This window comes from Neopsephotus bourkii, unplaced genomic scaffold, assembly GCF_033783945.1.
Source record: "Neopsephotus bourkii isolate Nb327-2 ecotype Australia unplaced genomic scaffold, CSIRO-AGI_Nbou_v1 NB_716, whole genome shotgun sequence".
In the NCBI taxonomy this organism is placed as follows: domain Eukaryota; kingdom Metazoa; phylum Chordata; class Aves; order Psittaciformes; family Psittacidae; genus Neopsephotus; species Neopsephotus bourkii.
Window position 1 is genome coordinate 2,292,512 of NW_026901215.1, and position 25,374 is coordinate 2,317,885.

A 25,374-nucleotide genomic window follows, 5' to 3' on the forward strand; every position below is an offset into this window, starting at 1 on the left:
ATGTTTTCAGGCCAGGAAGTGCAACCTCTTAATCTTTCCTTAAAAGTGAGGTTATTACACTGTGAATCCCACGGGCTAGGTCTTTTTAAGGCTTTCTTCTTTTAGCGTTTGAAAAAGTTATGTTCTGCAAAGCTTTTAAAAGTGAACTGGCAGTTCTGCATCTGAGATACTGTGTGGCATACAGAGAAGGACGCATTTGGAGTCCTGCAGAACCGTGGAGTGTACCCTCCATATTGGTAATGTAAGGTAAAGTCATTAGAAGTTAGATCTTTGTAAGGTCTCATACATTGGTTTTTAGAAGTTTAGGTTCTGTGTTTGTAACTTCATGAAGAGATAAGGCTGCAACTGGTGTTAGGCACCAGAAAATGTTAAGATGCTTTTTGTATATATCTGTGAAGGTTGCTACCATGAAAAACTTAAGGTTTGAGATGACAGGTTGGATGCAGAAATGATGCAATGATCATCCATATCTTGCAGGAGCAGCTTGTTATAGAGATTCCGTATGAGACAAAGTTAGTTATGATGTTAGGTCAGATGACATAAGGCACAAGGATACTCAAACCTAGGAGGCAAAGCAATAAAATTGCAAGCAATAACTTCTCACATCCAGCAAAACAATGCTTGCTTTGAAGGGGCTCGTAGTTTTCAGGAAGGGATGTGGATATGGAAATGCCATCGCATTTCCTTCCAAGAAACCAACATTCCCATCATGAAATGCAGCACTGGTCCTCCACTGCGTGGTGCCCAGGAGCAGGCCTCCTGCCTGGTCCAGGTCTGCTCGCCCCGTTTCCCAGCAAGTGCTTTGCCATTCATATGCAAATACTGCAGGTGGAAGAGAAGGGGTAGCCAAAGCCACGTAAGAATTTAAAATACTTCATTGGAGTGAAAAAGAGAAGTTGGAGGTTTGCTTTTTGTCATGACTTTTAGTTTTCACTGTGGAAATGACAGCAGTGTTCTCAAATTGCATCCCAACAGTTCCCAGCTAGATGAATTTCAAACATTTTATCATTTCTAGAAGTAGAATAAGTTCAAAAGAAGATGACTGATGGTAGGTTTTGAAAAATACATGTTTTACTGATTTGCCTTCCTCCCTTTTCTTGATCCTAACAACTATGAGAAAAACCTTTTTAAGCAAAGTGAATGTTTGAAAATATGAACACAGGTGTAAACACAGCTCTTTCAAGCATCTCTCAAGGGGAGCCAATCTATTTGTTGTTTAGTTGTATTACTATGAGCAAGCAACCCTGGTCTTGGATTAAAATTCCACTATCATAGAAATTATATCTGGAAGAAAAAAAAAAAGTTTGTATATCCAGAGCAAGGGAATTATAAAATTAGTGTTTTGCCATAGAAAAAAATTATATTCTTCATTGTCTTTTTCTGAAAGGCTTCTTTTTCCTTTAAATATGTTTTTATATTGTATTTTAAAATTTGTGCATGGGGGTGGTACCTGTGGTACAGCATTCAGACAGGCATAGTAACAATTATCATACGTTTATCTTTGATTTTAAGTAGTACGGGTGGAATAAACCTCCTTCATTTAACTAGCCTAGTCTTTTTGGCTCTGTATATGAAGGACTAGCTTGGGCTGATTTTTTCATTTTCAGAGGTGCAGGAGTAGTGTATTATTTCAAGAACATTTATATGCAAAATATTTGTTCTCAAGTCTGATACAGAATCTTCATGCAAAAGTTCAGTCTACGATAGGGAATTACTCTCTAATTCCACACAACAAACCCAACTGTTACCTGAACTGTGCATATAATAATTGGCATTTTTTTACCTAAATATATTGGGCTGTGCACATCTCAGATTATTTCAGTTGTTTCCTCATTTCAGTTTAATTCTCAATATTCTTACTGTGATATTTTGGCTCATAGAGCTTGAGTCCCATCCAGAGGTTGGAATTACAATGACATGTGAAATGTAATTAAAAATGAAACCAATACTGAATAGCTCTTTTTTTTTTTTTTTATTTATTTTATAAACTGGAAAACTGGTACTGGTAAAGCTTTTGTTAAAATTTAGAGAAACATATTGCTTTGTATCCTCTTCCTCTAAGAGAAAGGGTTTATTATCCTAGGTCCTCCTTGCTTGTAATTCTGAATATATGGATCAGTTATAACTATTAATACAGAAGCTGCAAAGTTTCAAAAAGACAGGTAGAGGGATTTGAGGGACTCGTGTAATGGTCCCCTGTTGTTTTCCACAACATCAGCCGCCCCTTACACTTTTCCTCCCAGGAAAGGTTAAGCCATGAATTTGGTTCCTGTTAGACTCTAGAGAAATGTCTTGGAGAACGCCTGCAACGAATGCTTCAGCTGCTGAAAAAGCTTCAATTGGCGTTTACATGTTCATTAGACAGTACGGAATTTTGCCATTCATCCATGAGATGCAAAGCTATCAGAAATCAGCCCTTCTGCTCACAGAACTATTAATTTTTTTTTAAATTTTCCTTAGAGAAAAATCTCTTATGACACCAGGAAACAAAAATCCATTATAAACTTTAAAGGGTATGGCACTAGGAATGAGGTGGGCCAGACAGAAAGATGCAAGAGGTAGAAACTTTTTCCTTCCCAACTCATCTAAACCTAGTTATACAGTTTTTGACAACTCCTGTTTAAAAAAAAATAATAAAAGTAATTTCTTCATATTCAATAATATTATTACAGGATGACTAGAAATGTTGACAGTTATTCAAGAGCTCTTATTTCATAGCTCAAATCCTTAGCAGTAGAGCAAACGTAGCTGAAGTGACAGCATGCTGTCATGAACTGCCCTGGTTATTGCTACTGCACTCGTACAACCAAAGTGAAGATATGCAATTCCAAGGCATTGCTGTTTCACTTTATGATTTTGCAGCTAGATCAATCTAATAGCTCTGTTCGAGACCAGTAGTTTGGTACAGTGATGTAAGAAAAGAATTTTTGGTGAACTACAAGGGTGGTTGGAAGTATTCCAACTTGTTTTAGTTTGTTTTTAAATAAATGTTACTGAGAAAGAGCAGAAAACCATCTAAGAAATCGCTATTAATTCTTTATTGACTGTATATTTTGTATTTTGCATAACTAGAGAAGGGATGTTGAGTAAGGTGAAATAGTTGTTGCTATCAGTAGTTTGAATGGACAGGGTATGAACTCATTTTAAGATTTTTGAAAGGGGGTGAACGAAGAGAGTTTTTTGGGGGGGTTTAATCTACGGACTCGGAGAACAGAAGCAACTTGTATGACTGTGTTACCTACATAATATGACTCTACTTCCTCTTCAAACTCTTACTGTCAAGATTAAAAGAAAAGCGTTGAGCTACAGTCAGCAAGAGCACATTATTTGCAATAGTGTTTTGACTTTTTTTTTATTTTTATTTTTTTATTCATAGGACTATATACAAGAAAGAACAAATGGCAATTTGTTGACTAGTTTCATGACCATTCCTAGTCAGTGGCACTGACACACACGAAGGGTGTGGTGGCATGTTGGTAAGTTCTCTTATGTAGGGCATGATGCAGGAAAGTGTTATTACATAAATTTTATCCTGCAGCTCCTTAACCTTAATTATGCAGTCTTCTTGAGAGTAACAGAGAGCTCACTTAATAGACTCTTATCACTTTCTGAGGTAAGTGGCGTATTTATAGCTTCTATGGTATACATGAAAATGAGGATGATTATGCCTTGATGAAAAAACTGATGTTAAAACACATGCTATTTACAATTAGGAATTTATTATAACAATAAAAATGAGGGAGTTGATGTTTGTGAAACATTAAACAATAATGACAAATATTTGAGCATTACTCCCATGCTTAACACTGTGCCACTACATTCCTCTTGGAGAATAAGTTCTCAACTTTATAGGATGGTTTTATGGAACTGTAGATAACACATTTAAAAATGTAAGTAGAACTTTTTGTAGTTACAAGGTATTGCAAAGAGTTTTAGAAATTTTTGCATATTGTAGACATTTTCATTTAACACCATAGTCTATTTACTTTTTGTTTCTCCTGTTTTATTTGATACAAAAAAATTAAAAAACAACTCTTACTGGTAAGATCTCTCTAAACTTAGTGATGTTAAATTGGTTGCATTTGCATTTTTCATGGGATGTTTGGCTGGATTTGGGTATTATTAGCTCCCACCAATGCCGCCTGACTCAGATACTCTTGCTATGCAGACATGTATGACTTGCTTCCACTCAGCCTTTCAATTACATCTGTTCAAATACAATGACAATGTCCCACAACAAACCAGCATCTTATCTAAGTAGGCTACTAAAAATGCTATGTAATGACATGAGATTGAGAAACCAGAAACTGCATTTGCAAACTGAGGGGATTTAACTGTAGGAACAGCCTTAGAGGCATGTATTTATTATTTAGGATATATATGTGTCCCAGGGAAATAGAAACTTATTTCAAAGGAGCTACCCCTGCACTATACAGATCCTGATCATTAAGCTGTCAGCTTCAAACATTCTCAATAAACTTATTTTTCTCACTGAAAGAGCAGGAAGATGATGAGTAATATAAGACCAAGGGAAAAAAACTCTGAAAGAAATTAGCTTAAAGTCATTGCACTACAAATGTGGGTTTTTAATATAAAAGGTTCTAGAAGTAAACCAGTGAGAAATGTTGTGCTGTGCTATGTTGTGCTCTGCTGTGCTGATCAATGAACAGGTTGCACAGATTAGCTTGTGACTCCATCTGAAAGGCTGAAGTGCTCAGGGACCCTCCGATTTCTCACAGGATTGCTTGATGTTAAATTATTTAAACAGCACAATAAATCATGTATTTATTTAAATTGAGACTTTAAACATACTTAATCACTATGAAGAAAAATCTTTAAAAAATGCTTACTATTCCGAGCTTTTTTAATGCTAAATGTGAATATGAATTATTCTTTAAGCCATTGTATCTAATCCTTTGGATCAAAGATCTTGCCACAGTTCATTGCAAATAGCTCTAGCTCCAGTGGCAAAGAGTGGAATTACAGTGAGTTTTCTTTTGTGATATTGTGACATTTTCTGTGAAAATCAGTCAGTAGATGGAGAATTATTATTTCATTACCAAACAGGAAATAAGAAAGGGAGTGGGGGTGTTAGTATGCTTTGTGTCTCAAAGAGTCATCAGTACTCATGAAAATATATTCATAGGAGCATTAGGGGCACCACAAAAATTTGTATGCTGGTTATTTACAGGAGAAGTCTTAAGAGATAGAATCACTGTTAATCTGCTGATTTTTTTTATCCTAAAACTAAAAACATTTTAAAATGATGTTTTTTCTTTATTGTTAAATAATTTAAATTATCTAAAAGGCCTAATTATTTTATTGGCATGAAATTAATAAATGTTATTTCTTAAAGCCACTGTTGTCTTATATCCACAAAACCATATTTACTACAAAACCAAGCCTTTAATCTATGTGCTTTTGCAGTTACCCTGCATTAGGTTCAGTGCAAATGCTTGTAAGATTCCACATTATCCCTTATTCTTCGGTTCTTGTACATTAATCCTTTTTAACTTTACCTGACCTTTCTAAAGCTCAGTTTAAACTATAGCAAGCTATGCTTTCAGATATGGCAAAGCTACAGAAAGACAAACTCAGGAAAATAAATTTGACCCTCAAGAGTGTTCAATTGGGAAGACTCTTGAGAGGGTGGATTGGTAGAGGTTTCAGGCCCCAGCAACCCTTTTCTTCAGGACTAGTCATGATTTCACTTTGGTGGGCTGACTCAGTTGACATTGAGTCTAAGAAAGAGTAACAAAGGGCTGAATTACTGTCACTGGAATTTTAAGCAAACCTTTAACCCCTCTCAAAAGATAAAATATAATATTCAAGTAAGATTCTTTCAATCTCAAAGAATTTGAAACATACAAATTTCACAGGAATATTGGTGTTTTATCCCCTGCCTATTAAACCATACCGATCTAGCCCATCACCATAAAAGAGGTAGTGAAGTTGAGGAACTTTTTGTTCTCTGGACGTGTTTTGCATTAACCCCAGAGCTGTGATGGCCCCTCAGTCCTCAGTCAAGCTTTGTCACTACTGCCATGGCTTGGCAGTTTTCACTGCTTACATCGAGCTCTTTACAAGGAATCTTACAGCACCTAACAACATTATGGAAGTGCAGCTACATTTGCCACATAAACTGGAAAGATCCTTATTATTGCTTATAACTGAGTATGGGTCAGAAAAACGGGTCAAACCGAGCTATTAATTACATTTATTATTTGGATCCATGGGCCTTCTTGTTGGATATGTCATTTGTGTTAAATTCTCTGCTCCTGAGCCTGTACTGTTAAGGTGGCATGAATTTTCCTGTTACTGTGCTGTCACAGGAATGGGCCCATAGAGATTTAAAAAGCAACTATAGATCAAGTGTTGAAAAGAGTCATTTGGGTGAATAAAGGAAGTGGGAAGGCAGCTGTGCAGGTTTTCTCAGGTCTTTTGGGATGCTGCCAAGGGCTGAAGCAGCCAGTATCTAAGATTCCTGAATGCAGTTGCCTGAAGTCCAGCCGAGTCATTTCAGGAGAGGCCTCTGTCCCTCTTGTCTGCAACTCATTGTGTGGTTTCTCAGGGAGCTTTCAGCTTGTCCCTGTCATCTTGTCTGCCTCACAGGGGTTATATAAAGATAAATGGGTTTCGCAGTTCTGGAAAAATGTACTTATTTTTGTAGATCTTGGATGTCTGCATGACAGGGAGGAACCAAAAAGCCTGCTTACTGAATTAGTTCATTTATGCAGTCATGTGGATTCATCTATAAAGATGCATTTGCCACACAATTAACCAACTTGGATGAGAAAGTGTAGAGTATACAACAGGTATGGGAGGGATGTAACTGTACTACAACTTTGCTCTTTGAAGACATAATCCTGAAATATAGACGAATTATTTTCAGTGACCAAACTTTTCAAAATTACAATTTTAGCAAACTTGCATTTTAATTGTTATGCTTTGATGAATGATTGAGTAGATACTCATATCTGGGTTGAGAAAATATTGTTAAAAACAATAATTGTTAAAAATGTGTTTTATTCATTACCCTTCAAAAATAAAACGTAAAAAAGCACAAGTAGTTACCTTAGCCTGGTTGTATTCCCTGACAGCAATATCAAACTATTGTAAACTACAACCATAACAAAAATCTTTCTCTTGCGCACAGAATTGTGAGCCTTCATAATGGTGGTATATGAAAATTAAATAGCTAAGCCTTCCTGTATTTTCTTTCAAATAATTATGTGTTGGATATAGTGATGTTAAACTGTGGCTTATGTGAGTTAAAATAAGGGAGAGTTTGAAAGGGGGTGAAAGAATAATTTATAAGCAAAATTACTCCCTAGTGCTCTCTTTCTGGACAGGTGACAAGAATGTTTATGTTGAGAGTAATATTTTAAGGTATAGCTGTTCAGATATTTTAGGGTTATCTTAGAGGTATTTGCTGAGAGCTGAGAATTTCCTTTGAAACAGCAAACATAAAAATAGGCCTTTCAGTTGGTTGTGTCTGCCTACTGCTTAAATGTTTCACAATCCTACAGAGACAGTATTCTTTTAGAAAGTTTGTTTAAGGTAATAATTTAATATAGCTTTTCAAAAAAACAAGAGTATTGAGATAAATCCTCTCGTAAACTGTGAAGACAGTAGTAATACACAGCAAAATTCAATACTAGGCTGGGCTTTCTGACTTAAAGCTTGTCATCATTCGCTCCTCTTCGAAGTGGATACAAAGTATGTTTAAATTTTGCCAAAAGCAAAATGCTGGTACTAGTAGTGTCTTGTACCTATTCACTAGATTAAAATCTTCGGACAGGGAAAGTTTTCAGTTCTCAGGGGGAACTCCCTAACAATGCCATAGGCTATAATCAGCTCATGCTAGCACCTGGAGCTGCATATGAGGATGTCAGGGATTTCTAGTCATAGTGGCAATCTGCCTATGGCCATTTTTTAATGTCAGGCCTATTTCCCAACACAGATCTTCTAATATAGTGTGCACCTGTCACATCATGCTTTGACTTAATAAAGAAGCATAGGGAGAAGACTTCTGAGGGTTTGGAGCATTATGGAACCTCTGGGGACTTCATGCCTTCCAACAGTTCAGTTCATTACACTACAGCATTAACACATACAAGTCTGCCAAGTACATCCTCCTCCACAAAATAATAGCCTTGACCACATTTTCCTGATAAACCAGAAACCAGACCTGGATCTATTTATGTGATTTAATAGATGCATAGGAAGATAAATATTTAATTGCCAGTTTGACACTGTTTATCAGTTATGAGCAATACACTCTCTGCTGCACAGTTCCGATTAGCTCTGTAAAACACAGAACAGGAAGAAAATAAAAAGGAATTTACAGATATTGGCTCACCAGTTCCATGGATCCTGTGTAGCTTGTTGAATAGTTATTTATTGATTAGTTTTATAGTGCCTTTGTATCTAATTAAAAATTCAGGACAGGCTGTGTGAATAAGAAATAGGCAATGTCATGTCTAAAAATGGAACTACCCAGTTAAAAAAATGAACTGGGAATACCAGAAGCTCAATCTGTCCTGAATAATTACACGTTCACAAAATGGTTTGCATAGTACAGTATTTTGTACATGCAAAACCAGTGGAATAGTGAGTAGAAATGCATTCTGTGCAGTAATTTTGTGAAATTCATGGGAACTGTACAGTTTCAAGATCTAAGGTAGTCCTTTCCTCCTGGTCTGAGGTATGATTTAATAAGAAATCTGACTTCAAGGTTTCTGCAGTCTCCCTAAATAATATGTGGCAGTGCTGACTATTGTTATGGTATAAGCCTAGGGTTTTTATTTTAATTCTTTAATAATCACCAATTATGTTTTTTTCCAGACTGGTTCCATGCTTCTAAATGTTTTTATAGGGCATGTTTTCTAACCCCTTTACTTATTATACTCTCCTGCACTCCTCTGTCTTTCTTAAAATGTTGCCCTTAAAAGTGAACTTTTTTAATAAACCATTTGATATTAGTTTGTCAGAGTAGGACAGTAAATTTTTCTCCCTCATTTACACACAACACTGATTAATGCATCCCAGAAAAGGTGGGTTTGGGTTTGGGTTTTTTTTTGCAACAGTGTCACATCCTCTGTCCATGTGTACTTCTGGACTATTACAGTCCCCAGAATTTTTTACACAACTGCTGATCTGTTTGTATTTGTGCTGTTGCTTATTCCTTCCTGCAATCTTTTCCTCTTTATTTGAAGTAACTAATTAAAAATTCTGGAAATTTCATATTTTCCTGTTCCCAAAGTGCATCACGTTCCAGATAGGCGTTAACTACTAATCCAGTGGGATTTTGTAAATCTTGATAATTTTTTTATAACCACTACTCATAGCAGCATCGATCCAAATTTTAGGAGTTGGCAAAAAAATCTCTAGAATATGCCATTAGTTCATCCCCCTTTTATTTGAGAGCCTCACTGTCATTCAGTGGATGGGGCCTTTTACTAAGATCAGAAAGGTCACACAAGAGAATTGGTAGCTTCTTAATAAATGACTGATATGGACTGTTTGAACAAAGATTAGAGACATACTTAATAATACAATAAACCTTAAACCTATCTCAGTTTACAGGTGTATGAGGTCAACTGTAGCAGTTTATATAACTCAGATTATATTATGTCTTAATATGCACTTTATTGTAAATAAGCTGAACTAAACCACTGCTCTTTATGTAGCAGTTTGTAGTGAAAAATCAAACAAATATGTATGTGTAATATCTTATTAAATATACAGACTATTTAGTCATCTTAATGAAATGAAATGTTCATAGGGCAGAAGGTTGAGAGTTAACACTTTTAAGACCCCACTGTTAACCAGCTGTGGGCTTCATTAGCTCAGTAATCTCTTAGTGCTTGGTCTGTGACTTTTGAAGAAAATGAGAATCACATTTGGATGTTGACTTTGGAGTGAATTTGAATTTGAAATTGAAAGGAGGTTCACTTCAGATAAGAAACAGACAGCATGGTTTATAATAGTCCAGTTGCTTTTTTCTGTTGTTATTGGGATTTTCTAAATTATAAGGGACAGAATCCCACATCTGTCCCTTTCAGTTAATCTTGTTTGTGCAGTGCATGCAAGGGAAGAGCAGCATGTAAATGTAGTTACTTCAGCAAGTTCCTCAAATCTTATGAAGCTTATACTCAAACAGTCCTTGTCGTTCTCTGCCCATAACTCAGCCTAAATCTCAAATGTACTTTAATATTCTCATGCTATGGCATGACAGGAAAAAAGGTAACAGATTGTAATAACTAAGTCTCAGCCACCCTTCCTGATTCTCTTCTCTCTTTTGATCAGGAAGTAAGCATAGCTCTTAAAGACTAGTATCTGTTAGTCACTGGAGGGCATGAAGCTGAAAACAAGAATTTGTTTTGGAGTAAATGAATATATGAAAAGTTAACTCCAGTTTCAAATGCTTTAACGCTATTCCCAAGCTCTTTCTGTCTGTAGCTGTTCAATCTCATATTCTCTAATTCCCCCTTCTTGTGTTTAGGTTTTTCTGTTTTCTGTTGTCATCTAAATTTACTTTTGGGGAAGAGTTTTGGAAGTATAGTCCTCTTTCCAAGATCTTGTGAATCTTCCTATTGCCTCCTCCACTGTACCTTGGCTCATTGGCATTTGGTCATTAATTGGTACCTAAATCCTATTATACACAGCACTGCAATTAGTTGCGTAAAGTCTCAAGACTTATTTTAGCAATATAGGCATTCAAACATTTAACTTGTGTACTCAGGCTGCACATCAGTTGCTAATGAATTTGTAAGCTTGGAATTATTTTCTTTTCTTTTGGGAAACTCTTGAAAATGTGTGCATGTAAGAGAGTAATAACAGGTAGAATATGGGTCTGGCTGAGGAATAGTGGACTTACTGCAGTTCCCAGCATGCTAATAAGGCACTTAAGTAGAACAATAAACACTCTTTAGGCTCTGCCAGCTTTAGCAAAATATTTGTAGTAGACAGACCAGATTTGTGACAACCCCTGTTTTGTTGTGGTTGTTTTTTCCCCACTTTCTAATTATTTAGATACTGCACCTAAATCAAAATCAAATCCAGTTTTCTGCATACGTACGGTCATAAAAACAAAAGGAGCAAGGGGAATCAAACATAAGATAACTGCAGCAAAATAAATGTATACACAAGACGTTTCCCCAAGGTTGTATACTCAGCAGGTCTTTGAAAGCAGCTCAGCAATCTGAGTAGCTTTCACAAGCATTTATTCTTAGGAATCTAGTGATGGCTGGAGTGACTCCTGCTTTAAAGTGCATGCTAGTTGCTAGTTACTTTTTCTTAAGGCAAATTAAAAGGGTTGGTGTGTGTCATCAGATTAAAAACTAACAATGCAACTCCAGGTGAGAACCATGAGCTTGAATGGCTGAAAAAAATAAAAGGTTTTCTTTGCATGGGAAAGTATCTTTTTACTTTCTGTGTTTTAATGTTTATTTCCCAGTATGTGCTTTTGGTTCACCAGTGCAAGCTGTGCTGCATCAGTGGATCTGTAGCTTGTAGTATGTTAAGATTTTATTGCTTTCTACCCCCAGCACCCCCCAAAAAGAAAAGAAGTTTATTAGAGAATGGCTCAACAAGAAAAGAAAAGGAGCAAATAAAAGGAACTTGAATTAAGGCTGAATTAAAGTTAGTTTTCAACCTGAGCACGTTGAGACCTTTGGCCACACTAGGGTACACTGCTGCCTTTTGTGCTTTGCCTATTCAGGGGGAGTCTGAGGTGAGATGTATCACTGTTTATATTTCTGCTTCGAGAGCAATTCCACCATGCCACGTGTAACGATGGTTATTAGCAGCTACAGCTCGCACACACACTGCTCTCTTCACTTTTGCACCTTTATTTGTTGGTTTTTTTCCTGGGAAAATGAGAAAGGTCAAATGCTTTCTTGAGCAGCTGACTAAATATCTTCCTCATCTAAAATGGCAGAAGATGCCATAAGGCAAATGTGGCTACAGCTGTGAGGCTTCATTCCATTTTTGCCCTGCTTGTAAGACTAGACATGTCATTTGTGCTTAATGTCTGGTGATTCAGGAGCTGGAACTTGAATTGCTTTTCAACCCCTTTGTTTGCACCCCGGTGTAATTCACAACGGGTTTCTCTCCTATGTAGTATATCTCACTTTCTTTTGAATAGAACAGTGCTGACCTTTACGAAATAAAATGGATGGGGATATTTCTTTATATTTCTTAAGATATTTCTTAAGTCTGAATTAACACAGATGTCTGAAGTTAAATCAATATATACACCAGAAAAGGAAAATAAAGTAAAAATCAAAAGCAACCAGAAAAGAAAACTGCTTTCATTTCACTGATCGTTTTGAAAGGGAGAAACCAAAGGCAAGGTATATCATACACATACAATATTAGTATTTCCTCTTTGCATCCTTTCTCATATTCACTGATTTTCTTTCCACTGAGAAATAAAACAATATATATGTCTAGAAGCATGTATTTTGCTGCTTAGTTAGTAGTGTTAAAAATCACTATTTTTATTAAATATTGAGTACTTGCTCATTTATCATTTTAGATCTCATTACTTGTTTCCAAGGAGACAGAAATATGCAGGAAAATCATCTGAGAGTGATTTGTAAGGCTGTTCTCTTTAATGAGAGTTGAATGTGCCCTGTTTTGAGGAACAAAATAAACTTGGAGCTGCTGTAGTAAAGAGGTTGGGACTTTGTATTTTATTTCTGTGCAGACCTACTTTCTGCAACTAGAAGCTGGAAGGGGGTTGTAAACTATTCAAATCAGTATCACGTTCTCATTTAGTGGCTCAGCTGTGCTGTTTTCTACACTGAAACAGGGTAGGAAGTTCCCTTGCCTACACTCCCCTTGCAGTAGTAGCTTTCTCCTGACAGTTTTAGGTATTACTTGGGGGATAAGAATGGACAGTAAACAACTTACTTCCTGTGTAGTGTTCTTCAGAAATACTAAAGCCTGGATTGTTCCATAGGTATTAGAAAGCCTATAATTGTTCAGTGAAGTGCCAGTGTTAACTTCCAAACTTCTAAATCTCTTTTTTTCTTTCTGTTAATGAAATCCAAAATGAATCTAAACATAAGCAGATAAGTTGTCTTACCTGAAGTAGTCTTCACCACCTCCGTTGTATTTCTTAATCCTGTAAAGGAGAACTGGTAAAGCCTCCAGGATCTGGTGTCCCCCACCTCCACAGAGCTGCGCTTCCACTGGTAAATGATCTCTTCCCTTGGGTAGCCATCTTATTGCAATGGAAAATACAGAATGCTTTGGTTTATAGTCATTGCAAGGGTTATGGTGCACTTTAGGGAGTAAAAACACTATTTTCCAGTTCTGGAAAAAACTAGAGAAGCTTATTGCAAGTAAATTATAAATATGTTTTTCTCAAGTTACTTAGTAGTGCCTTTTAATGTTACATTTTATTTTATTTATATATAAATCAAAATAGCCCTTGAGATATTTTTTTTCTACTTTCGTGGACCCAGTAGGATGCAATTTTGCCCATCCTTCAATTATGGCCAAAAAGTCTGCAGCTGGACCAGAAATTCATACCTTGACCTGTTTGCAAAATGTCAAACTTTTGACTCAAACTATTGCAACAGTAAAACACTCATATGGAGAGAAAAAGCAACGGGCCATGAGACACTGATTCTGATTGTAAATATTTCTACTGTTATGCTGAGTTATTACCATAAATGAATCACATGGGTTCCAGAAATTATATAATTTTCTAGCATTCCTCAATAGTATTTGTGAACGTATATGAAACATACACTTGAAAATAAGGTAAAAAAACACATTGGTCTATGTCTAGTTAAGAACATAATTCTCGCTGACTCCTAGTATGTAAATATAAATAATATAAATTTATAGTAAGTTGTTCACAGTGGGTAAAAAAGGGATATTGCTAAGCATGTTACTTACAGCTTGAAAATTCCAAAGGGCAGGAATGGGCATCCATTGGGAAGTTGTGTAACTGTAGCTGGCACTCAGCATCAATTGTCAGCCTGAGGAGAAAGAGATCAGGATATACAGAATGCAGTTGCGAAGTTTGTCCTGAAAGCTACATTGTGACAAGCAAAACAAATGCAAACCAATATATATATATATATATTTAAAGCAAAAATAAACCATTGATAGGTATATATTAATTTGGATATTTCAAGCACAGGAAGCCATCATGGTTACTAATAAGCAGTGTTTGATTTTTGTTACATAGGCCCTAATCATCTACTTTCTGGGCTGTGTATTAGAATAAGGTACTAAAGTTCTGTTCCTATGCATCTCAAGTAGCAGCATTACTCATGACTAGCAAATCCATAAGTAAATATACAGGTCATCTCACGAGCAGTGACAAATCTCTGTGTCACAACATGCCATAATGCACCAGGGAAATGTATCTTACGTGATAAAAATTCTATTTCAGAAATGATGGATGAGAGTCTAAATTTAGACATCTGCATCCAAGACAGTCATCTAGACTACACTGATAGCTAGTGAAAAGGTGCTCTGAGGATGTACTTAATTTCGTTCCAAAATAAGATATTTAAATCAGAAGAATAATATACCGGAAAATGTTTCTCTCCACTGAATATCAGGAGCACCTGCATGATAACTCAGGTGGTGTAGGTGATCAAGTAGAGATATGTACTTTTAGAAATCCAAAATTAGATGTGGTTGTATCCCTTCATGGGCCAGCTAAAAACTCTACCATTTTTCATTCACTCCCTTAATTGTTGCTAGACTATACATAGCTCCAGCCCTGCCATGAGATGCATGGTACTTGCACTTTGGAAAGGATGGAGGAGGGGGGAGGAGAGAAGAAAAAGGGGAAAGGAAAAAAAAACCCCAATTTTGTTGGCTTAGGGTGAATGTTCACCAGGATCCCCAGGTCAGATTTGACTCTAGATGAACTTTGGCTTCTCTAACCCTGTCCCTCAGTGCTTGGTCAGCATCTCTTGTTTTCTTCCTGGGTCCCCCTGTCCCTGCTTCCACCTCTACATTTTCTTTTCACACTTGCTAACTTTGCTTCGTTTCCTTCTGGTCAGGATGGACTTGGGGGGGAAGTGAATAAACAAAATCAACCAGCTCTTCTAGAGCCCTTTTCTATCCAGGACAGAACCTGGATCTCTGCTGATACTATCAAATCTGACTTCTGGATTAATCCAGGTTGAATCCTTACTGGTGCTTGCCCCAACTCACTAAGTATACATTAATAACAGATAACTGTTTCCATCAGATATATCTCTTTCTAATGAGAGAAACTGAGGGGGTTGAAGAGAAAGGTAATGGAATTCAAAGAAACAGTAGTGTAGCTAAGTCCAAATTTAACATTTCAAAAGCAGACGTAGGATCTTCTTTATCAGACTGACTTTGATTTGCACTGGTTTTCAACTCCAGTAGTTCTCTTATCTCTTCTGGAGATGCAATGTGTAATGAATCTAAAATAACTATGAAATAAAACTCTTTTTTGTAATTCAGACAGTTGCAGCAATAAAAGGTTGTCTTAACCAAAGCTTCAGATCTATTCATTAAAATTATGATGGGTATACTTTTCTTCAAAACTTAATTCTTGGCACCCAATACAGCAAAAGTGGAAAAAACAGTGGAAAAAAAAATGCAGTCTGGAAGTCAGATGGCCTATGTCTCACAGCTTCAGTTCTGTACTGTGATTTAGAATTATCAATTCTCTTGAACAAATGCTGTTCTTACCTACATTTTACATAGTTCTAAATACCGTATTACATATCAGAAAAAGTAAAAAACTCACTTAGGATTTTCACATTTAGGAAGTATCTTATGGTCATTGGGAATATGATATCTGAGTTGTTATATATTGCATATGTTGCACTTAAATGTAGGCATATGCATAACTTCATGATTAGAAAGATAGATTTTAAAGGCAATCTGTCTCAAAAGGAAAGTGTACACATGACTGAGGAATCCACACATGAGCATATCTAGTTCGGATTCATAAAGATTTTAGTGGGACAGGGCATAAATGTCGGTTTTGGATGAAACCTTAAATGACCAATGCTGAAATCATAGTCCTTATTCATTAGCTAATTGAGGAATTAAATGCTTTTGCAGGGTGGAGCTTCATGTAGCTAAATTGTAATTATTCAGAATATGAAGCTTTTGATGTATATAATACCTCTATTTAAACTATTTACTGAAGTCAAGGATATTTTGAGTTCATTGGTTTAGCCCAGTAAAAAGAAAAAAGGCAATATGGATCAATCCAGTGTCAAACGCTAGAACATACCTGAAAAGGAAGATGAATTTCTATAACAACGCTTATATTCATTTTAGTATAGGAGTATGACTACTGTAGAGTAAGACAGTACAAACTATAGGAAGAAATAAAACTCTTTACCAATATAAAATAAATTGCATGCCAATAATATCTTCTAAATATTTCCCTTTTTCAGGATTGTATGTATAAGTAAATACGAAAAAAAAACCCAGGGTTAACGTAAATGACCCAAGTTCAAATGACCTTTCTCTTTCACCTTCCCTACAGAAACTGAAATTAAAGTCAGTTATAAATACCTCAATGTGTATAGCACTCTGCCATCATTCCAGATCCTGAGCATCCTATTAGGAGTTGTTATCCAATGAGCATCAGCTTTCTTGGAATTTCGGAAAAATGTGTCTGGTATCCAGATCTTCCCAACCATGTTGCTGTTTAATCTGAGCACTTTTATAGTGCTGTTGAACTTCAGACGTCTGTCATACCACGTTTGGGCGAAAAATATATCAATTGTATATTCCTGTTGTGTTAACCAGAAATACTGATGAAAACATAGCTCTCAGCATTTCACATAACTCCTGATATGCATTCCTTAACTTCATACGAAAAAAGTATGAACTAAGATGATGCTAGAACTGGTAATATTTTTTTAGTCAATTTTTGAGGGCATGGTTTACCAAAGATTATTATTTAAAATCAAGTCATTCTGTTATTTTCCCACTGATAGGTGGAACTAAGATTTAATTGGGTAGTATATGCACCTTTCTGATTCTGTGTCCCCCCACCTCAACTCATACCTGATCAGGTCAGAGGACAATTATTTATTCCCTTGGATCTAGGAAAAGAAAAAATTGAGCTTACTTTGCTGCCTTCATTGCCTGTGCCCCCAGTTAATATCAGAAGTGGTCAAGCCTCACATTCCCTGGCACCACTGGGTAGCCAGAGCTGCAAAAGTAGTTGTAGAATGGAAAAGAGCAATCTTAAGGTTTATTTCTACACATAAACCTAACAAGAATGGAACAGGCATTGTGCTAAGGCTAGACCACTTTCCCTCACCTGTATGAAGATATATTTGCATTTTTTGTTGGAACTTTGGAAAGAGGAGAGGAGAGAAGAGGATTTAGGCTTTTCTTTTTATCTGTTGGTGCTTTTTTCTTTTTATTTCAGGAGTGCTAATATCACTGGTAAATGGTTTTCCTTATTTTTTAGCAATCTGGAAGCTCAGTTTTACAGGAGTTAAGCTGTCACATAAAAGTGTGAGGATATGTTAAAACTATATTTATTACATTTTTTCAGCATAGAGCTTAGTTTTCTTGTCTTGTAGAAATTCATATCTCATATAGTCCTCACATCCATAATAATAATGATATTTTTAAAATATAAATATAGCACAATGTTAAAACTAATGGAAGCTTTGTAATGTCAAAAATAATGGAGGCTTTGTAACAAAGTCAGCATTGTAAGAAAACTGGCAATCATTTACCTACCATATTGATAGCATTCACTGGCCCAATGCTATTGACATACATATCAGTGTGAATTACTGTCGGTTTAACTGTAAGAGAAACAAGAAGAATCAGTAACATGAGTGAAGGTCAAAATAAACTACATGAAAGTCAAACACAAGCAGAAATTTGCTATAGTACTGCTCTTGTATGTTTCCTCACATTTAACAGTGATGTCTCCAGTTTGAAATTAGTTAGAAACACTTTGAGACAAATTCTTAGATGGTTTATTCTATCTGAACAAATTCACTTATTTAAGAACAGATGCTGAAACCAGCATTGTAAATTTTGAGTGCATTGTATCTGATTGAGAGTATGTGTATTTTCTGTCAGGTCACAGAAACACCACTGACAAAACACCATCAACATAAGCAGGCTTGTTTTTCTTAGCATCTCATGCGTTACTCATTTTACATTATAATGCCACATACAACGTAACTGCTGGTGCCTGCAGAGACAGCTGTAGGTAAGCAACAATTTCATGAGCCCAAAGCAAAAAATAACACTCAAGGCTCTGAAACAGGAAGAAATAACTGTTGTTAGATTAGTTTGTTTTGATATTATTCTTATAAACCTTGACATAAACATCATTGCTTTTTTTCCCAGATTCTTTTATGAATGCTGAATTCCTTTCTATTCTCTAAAATCTTGGATAGGGAGAATAAGACAAGTTCCTATGCTAATTTACACTATATGCATACATTGAAGGTTAAATATTTATGTTATCCCTCACTGTGAAAAATACCATAGTTAATAAGCCTTTATAAATTTGTTAGAAACTGCTTCCTTCATTGACCTTGTTGCTCTCTGCTTCCCTTGCTTTCCTCTGCCTGCCTCATCCATGAATTCTCGTTGCTTTTCTGTATAATCTGATTACTCCTGTATCCTTTTCTACAGAGGTATTTTCTGCCTGTTCTGTGCACACGTGGGGCCTTCTCAAGCTGACATGCAACAACTCAGGGAGATCTATTACTTTGAGCTCCCTCAGTAATCACTGGAGAGGAAGATTCCTGCAAAAGGTGATTCTGTCAAATAAGACCTCTGTTCAGAGCCTAAGCTTGGGCTATGAACTTATATTGACTGTAGTGGAAATCTGGGGAAGTTGGCCTTACTCGACAGCAGTTTTCTTCTGTGAACCTATTCCTCTGTGCCCTATTCCATAGTCACTTCTTGCCCTGCTGCGCAAGTAAGGTCTCATGCAGCATCAAACAGTACAGATCTGCTGCTTTTAGGGGCTATGTCTGTGTCCATCACAGCATGCAAGGATCAGGCTCATTTCAGCCTTCCTTTCCATATATTACTTGTGGTTTTCTAAACCCCTCATTAGATATAAAAAGAAGGTAAAGACTTGCTTTTTCTTTCCACTGAAGTTAAATTGTAAACTTCTATGAAGGTGAATTGTTACAAGCAGCCTGATTCAGTAAATCACAACAGTCTTATTAGAAGGTCTCAGGATAGATTTAGCAGTATTAATTTACATCAGCTTCTGAAATCATGGCTACTTTTCATGCCACTGATGTCTTATCACATTGTAATTTGTTTTCATAACTACTGTGAATGGATTCTGCTTCCTGTGTAGCATAACACAGCATGAAATTTCTTTCTCGTCACTGATTATTTAAAAGTGGTCTAAAAAGAAACCAAACATACCTCCTATGTCAGGCCTCAACTTGTTGTCATATCCTTCCAGCAAGCCATTTAAAATAAGAGTGACATCACTCTCATGGACCTTGGGAGTCAAAACCCAAGTCTTATTTGAAGTGTAATCTTCATAATCATCATCTCCCTTTTGGGTGGAACTGTTAAAGAAATAAAAATGAAGACATGGGAAGCCTTGAAAAGGATGAATTTGTACGCAACTCTCTTTGGAGACAATACACACTTATTAGGTTTTAATAGGACCACATAAAACACTGAAGGATTGCCTGCATTATAAAAGGAGACAGACTCACAGTAAAGATGTCATGTAACAGCTGAGGTTACAGTTCACGTTAGCAGCATTTCCTTTTAGTACAGTTCAGATCATATTCTGTCTGTTAGAAGGAACATCAGTGTTTATCACCTTTTGTATGCCTATTTTTTCTCTCACTGACTCAGGTGGGAGTTGTTATTAAACAAATCTAATTGTCACTTTGCTTATGCAGCTCTACAGCAAAATATGACATAGTATGTACACAGTGCTGTTGCATTGTTTCTCTTTGAGCGAATGATTTGATGCAACACATTACTGACAAGACCAATAATTAGATTCATTGCAACAAACTGTCACACAGCTTTTCTTCGCTCTGATGAACTTGAGTTTATTGTGCATTTGGAAAGTTCAGCACAAATTTTTGCCAATGGTATTCATTTTCACTGTCTACCAGGGTCTTCTTTTCTGCTACTGAGCAGTGTGATAGCAGTTCTAGTGTAATTCAACCTGCTTAGCACAGTAAAAAGAGCAAGTTAAGAATCAGAAATATGTAGACGAGCCTTAATGGACATTTTTGTTTCTCAAAATCTGTACTTCAGTTCTAGAGGAGAAAATAGAAACTACTTTAGAATATGACATCATTAGATATTTTCATTTCAGAATGTCAGTGGTAATCAGCTGAATGGTGCTAGGCAACTGTGAGGTTTTTTGCATAATATGTCAGTGCCCTTCTTTCCTGACCTGCTTCTGTGGCAAAGTTGGAGCAGTGTTGGATATGAAAAAGTATTAATGATGCTACAAATGTCTTAAACTGATGGGTGGAGTTTGGGTCAAATGCAGAAAATGCAGGTATTTTCCTGTTTCAGCCAGAATCTTTATGAAATTGAGAGAGAACACAGAGAAGTTGATTCTCGTGGGGGCTGGAACTCATGCTTGCCACACGAGATTGAAAGCAGACACAGCTGACCATGGTCATGGGCACAATAGTAAAGGGTTAACTGGTCCCAGAGTCTCACAGGGCCATTCTGTTCACATGGATCTCTTCTCAGCTGAGGTCTTTCCCACCCCTCCCTACAGTGCTGCATCCTGCTTATAGCTACCTAGAGCAGATGGCCTGGAGGCTTTTGGTGGGCATTTGGGAGCTGTAAGCCAACTGCACAAATACAACTTAACTATGAAAGAGGCTTTAGAATCTTTCCTCCCTGTGGGCACATAGGGAAAGCCTAACAGGAAAGAGCCACAACACGTCTGTGCCTCTCTGTATAGGATTCTGCTTCCCAGGAGGTGCTTGAAAGTACAGTGAAATTTGAAGCAGCCTGTGACTGCACATATGGTTGTAGCAACTAGGAATGTATAGTATGAGTGAGAGCGCCAGTCTTGCATGTATTGCATGGAGTTAAGCTGGGAAGCTGCTAGCGAAGCTAGGCTGTCTATGCTTTCATTACATACACTGAGTGCTGCTGCCTGCAGCCTCCAGGCACCACCTCACCCACCCGTGCCAGCAATGTGCAGCTGGGAGCTTCAGCTTCCCAGATCAAGAATAGGCAACCCAACCTCCTCCCTCTGGCTACACAGGCCTGAAACTGTAGTGCTTTACTGGCAATCAAAAGCAGAGTTTTAATTGGCAATGTGCTTTGTAGTATTCTGCTGGTACTACAAGCAGGCCAGGATAATTAAATTGGTAGGGAAATTTGTTTATCCAGCTGTCTGGAGTTCAAAGTTCTAATTGTAATTCAAAGGAATATAACTGAAGCAAGGTTCTCCCTCCTGAAGGAAAGGAAATCCTTCTAAATAAAGTCTTTGTGAACAGAAGGCTCTAGATTATGTTTTCAGTCTATGCAACTTGAATGAAAAAAATCTAACTTAATGTATAAAAAGCCACACTCCTGTTTTATAACCAATTAAATATCTATTCTCCAAAAAGAATATTTTTTTCTGAATGGGAAAGAACAAGTAAATCAAGTACATTGTTTCACAAAGGCAACGTGGTCCTGAATATTAATGTGATGACAAAGCTTCAAAAGCCAGACAGCTACTTAGTAGAGCCTGGTGTAATGGACAGTTCAAGGTTAGAAGATGAAAAAGCATGTGTGTCTAGGACTTGTCTCAAATCTAGAACAACCTCATAGAACAGCAGCCCACAGTCACTAAAACTTCCTTTTTCTCTTAGTAGTTATTTGTAGGAAAGAAATAGCTATTTGTCTGCTCATCTGCCATTTCAAGCCATTTTTTCACTCCAGATCTCAAAAACCAGCAAATGCTTTATGAGATCAGTGTGAGAGAGAGGAGAGGAAACATAGCCAAAGTGATGAGGGAAAAAGGTCATTGAAGTCCAGCTTTTATCTGAATTCCAAGTGGATCATAAGTTAGTGTGGTTATCCAATTGTCCAAATATCTGTGTAAAACTGCATACCAGCCCGAACAATCAGAAGCACTTCCCTATCCTGATGAGCAGGGCTTTAGCTTTGCAATGCCATTAATACTAATGAAAATTACAATGACAAAGCCTTTTTCATCTCCTTGAGACTTTCAGATCTGTTCTACTGATTACATGGCCTAAATTTTGCAAGTGCTTTTAATGTCCAGAGCAAATTTGATGAAGCCTGGATTATACTCAAATGCATATTGAAATCTGTTTTTATTATGACTGCTAGTTTTAAGATCTAGCAATATAAGTATACAAACTATTTGCAGATTGCAGCATAATTTTTTGAAAGTTAATGTTTCAGACACAGATAGTTTGCGATATTTTGACTTCTGACATTTAATGCTATCACAAGATGTGTGCAAGACTGCTCTACATAAATGCAGTTTCCCTGTTTGGAAAAGAGAGGGCTTAGGAGGGTCAGAACCCCCCACTTGAAACTTCAAGTTGTAGAGTAATTAAAGTTAGAAGGTGCTTTTGGAGGTCATCTGGTCCAACCCCTACTCAGATTGCCAGCTGAGCCTCTGAGGTGGCTGTGATTGTCATTACTTATATATATATAACCATGCATGTGCCTAACATTTGGGGGGTTCATTGTATGTGTCATTACTAGAAATGCATCTTCATAAAGCAGCTAGAGGGCAGAAATCACTTCATGCTAATAAACATTTATTAATTTAGACCAGAAAGGAATATTTGTGAGGGTTGTTTTTTTTTTTTCTAAAAATGTGCAAATATCTATGAACTGGTAACTCACCCTACAGTTGCATAACCACCTCATTCTGCCAGTGAAGTTTTTACTGTGGTTTTAACTCATGTTTCTTATCTTTCTCTCTATAAAATACACATAGCAATTCTGCATTAAAGAAGTTGTTACTCCATTTGTAATGTTTATACAGTTCTTTTGAGTGCTCACTGGGGAAGTGTAACTTAAGCGCACAACGTAAATGTTAAGGACAAGATTATCCAGCACTTTGCTAGTGCATCTGAAAGTTCCTTGCAATAACATGTGAGCAGCATTTAATCATTCATGGAGCAAGTGTAACCTCTGGGCAGAGGTGCCTGCTACATGTAGAACCAGTTTCTCCAATCAAGGGATAAAGAACTAAGGAAATGCTGCCCTATTTAGTTAGCATAGCCTCTTTTATCCTTAGCTCTAAAGACGTTGTTTCTGTACTGGAAATACTGTGAAATAGTGTAATATATATACTCCTCAGTTAGTCCCAGAGGATATCTCTGCTGAGAAGTCACTTATGCATTAGGGAAATACTTTTTTCCCATCTTTCTTTCTGAACCTTATCCAGAGGACATAGCACAGCTGATTAGATAAAGGTTTTGCTAATGTGTTGATAAACTATATTATTAACAGACCAAAGCCATGAAAGTGCAGATTACAGATTGGGAATCCATTCCTCTTTTTAATAGATTTGTTAGGATTTCTTTTTGCTTTTATTCCCATGGAAGTAAGTTTGATACCTATGTAAAAATCTTGAGTTTAGTAAAATTTAACAAATAATTACATTAATGGTGTTTAGCTGTCTTACATTAAAGGGTGGATTATCCACTTCAAAACAACTGTGTTTCCATTAATTGCAGACATAAAGTCACATTATAACTTCTGATCATCTCTGCTGTTCCATGACAACTTTATATGAGAGACACTCTAATGTAGCTTCCAGAGGAATCATACATAGGTTTTCTTGGAAAGACACTACCATAAGTTGGTACACTACACATTTTTTAAAACCACAGACAGCAGCAATAATTTTTCAGTTTAAACTAAGGGACAGATTGGGCACATCTTATTTCATTAATGAGCAATAACTCACAAAGTATATCCCTTTGAAACAAGGTAAATATTTCCTAATTCACAAGAATATATTTTTTCACAACTTATTACAAGTAGTAGAATGGAAATGGTATTCTCTGATGCAAAAACCTGCCATCGCTGCTCAGTCTTTCAACATTTACATGTGAGGTCATATATTTAGCTGGACAAAATCCCTATAATTCCAGTGACTTTCAATAAAATATGCTAATTTGTACCTGCTGTGGCTTTACCCTTTAACTTTTCTAAATATAGTAGATCAATTTTAACAATTTTCAAGTGTTCTGTGAAGAAACTTCACAAAAGAGTCAATTATCCCTGCTGGAATCTGCCTGCTATTGCACTGCTTTTTACAAGCAGAATCAGAGTAGGCACAAAGTGCCTAAAGAAAAGACCTGCAGCAGTACTGTACAGCCAACAACTAGTTAGTTCACTGCTAATTGAAAACTTAAGCTTATTTGTCAAAAAAAAAAAAAAAAAATCTGACCAATTTCATCTTTTATGCCCAGTAGGCTAAAGAAGGTACAGAGCCTACAGCACAGATTTAATAAACTACTCACACACAGAGTGAGCCTACAACTTACAGCACCAGTGTTTTCGACGTCTCAGTGAAGGACTGAAACAAAGCTTGCTATTTTACCTGACAGCACTGTTTAAATTAATGAATAATCAAAGTAAGTTAATTCTCTGATGTGCATAAAAAATTACCTTAATATATAGGTCATACATAATTCATTGCAATAATGTGGTCACTGTGAGGGAAGAACATATTCCAAGTTCCCACTGTGGATACAGTGATGCTGTATGCAGATATGGCATATGAGTATGTAGAGAATAGCATATTCATAGGAGATTACAGAGTCTGTGGAAATCTAGCTGTGTCTATATTCTCTCTTGTTCACTGGCAATCATATTTTAAGTAAAGCTATCTCAGTTGAAATAGAAATGTTTTCACAAAGCTGAATGCTGTATTCTATTCCTCTGTTCATGTTTCTGTTCTGTCCATTCTCATTCTTTAAATCCTAAGGTTGTGCCTTGGACCGTGCTTCTGTCTTTACCAGAAAAAATGGTACCTGTTTTTTCCTTTACTACTAAATGTCCATCACAATACTTCGGGGGGGGGCTTGGGAAGGGGGGGAAGAGGGGATCAGTCACTTATGAGAAGCTCTGTAAAAGGAAATGGAGATTATGCTGAGAGATTTGGGCACATAGCAAGTGTCTTCTTATCCTGCTCCCTCCACCTGGAGCTCTGGTGCTATTGAGACTGCAATTCTGGTACCTGGGATGGAGCTTTGTGGCAGAAAAGCCTCAGGTACTCGATTCACAGTGTTCCCAGAAAAGCTTGTTTCAGGCTTGACAGCCAAGAAGTATTAGCTGTGTTTTGGCCACTTGCAATAGTCACCTAGTGAGGGAGGCTGAGGAAGGTCACAAGGGGCAATAAAATAGTAGTTACCTCTA

General features: G+C 36.7%; 1 protein-coding gene across 3 annotated transcripts in view; it reads right to left on the minus strand.

Annotated features, from left to right (window-relative positions):
• GABRG2 (gamma-aminobutyric acid type A receptor subunit gamma2) overlaps positions 1-25,374 on the minus strand; it is a 66,847-nt gene that overhangs the window by 22,709 nt on the left and 18,764 nt on the right. For all 3 annotated transcript variants that reach the window (XM_061354084.1, XM_061354083.1, XM_061354085.1), the window contains exons 2-6: positions 19,402-19,550; positions 17,734-17,801; positions 16,546-16,766; positions 13,918-14,000; positions 13,097-13,234 (exon numbers count right to left, since the gene is read on the minus strand). In XM_061354084.1, the coding sequence (XP_061210068.1) occupies positions 13,097-13,234; positions 13,918-14,000; positions 16,546-16,766; positions 17,734-17,801; positions 19,402-19,550 (659 nt within the window). The remainder of the gene's footprint in view (positions 1-13,096; positions 13,235-13,917; positions 14,001-16,545; positions 16,767-17,733; positions 17,802-19,401; positions 19,551-25,374) is intronic.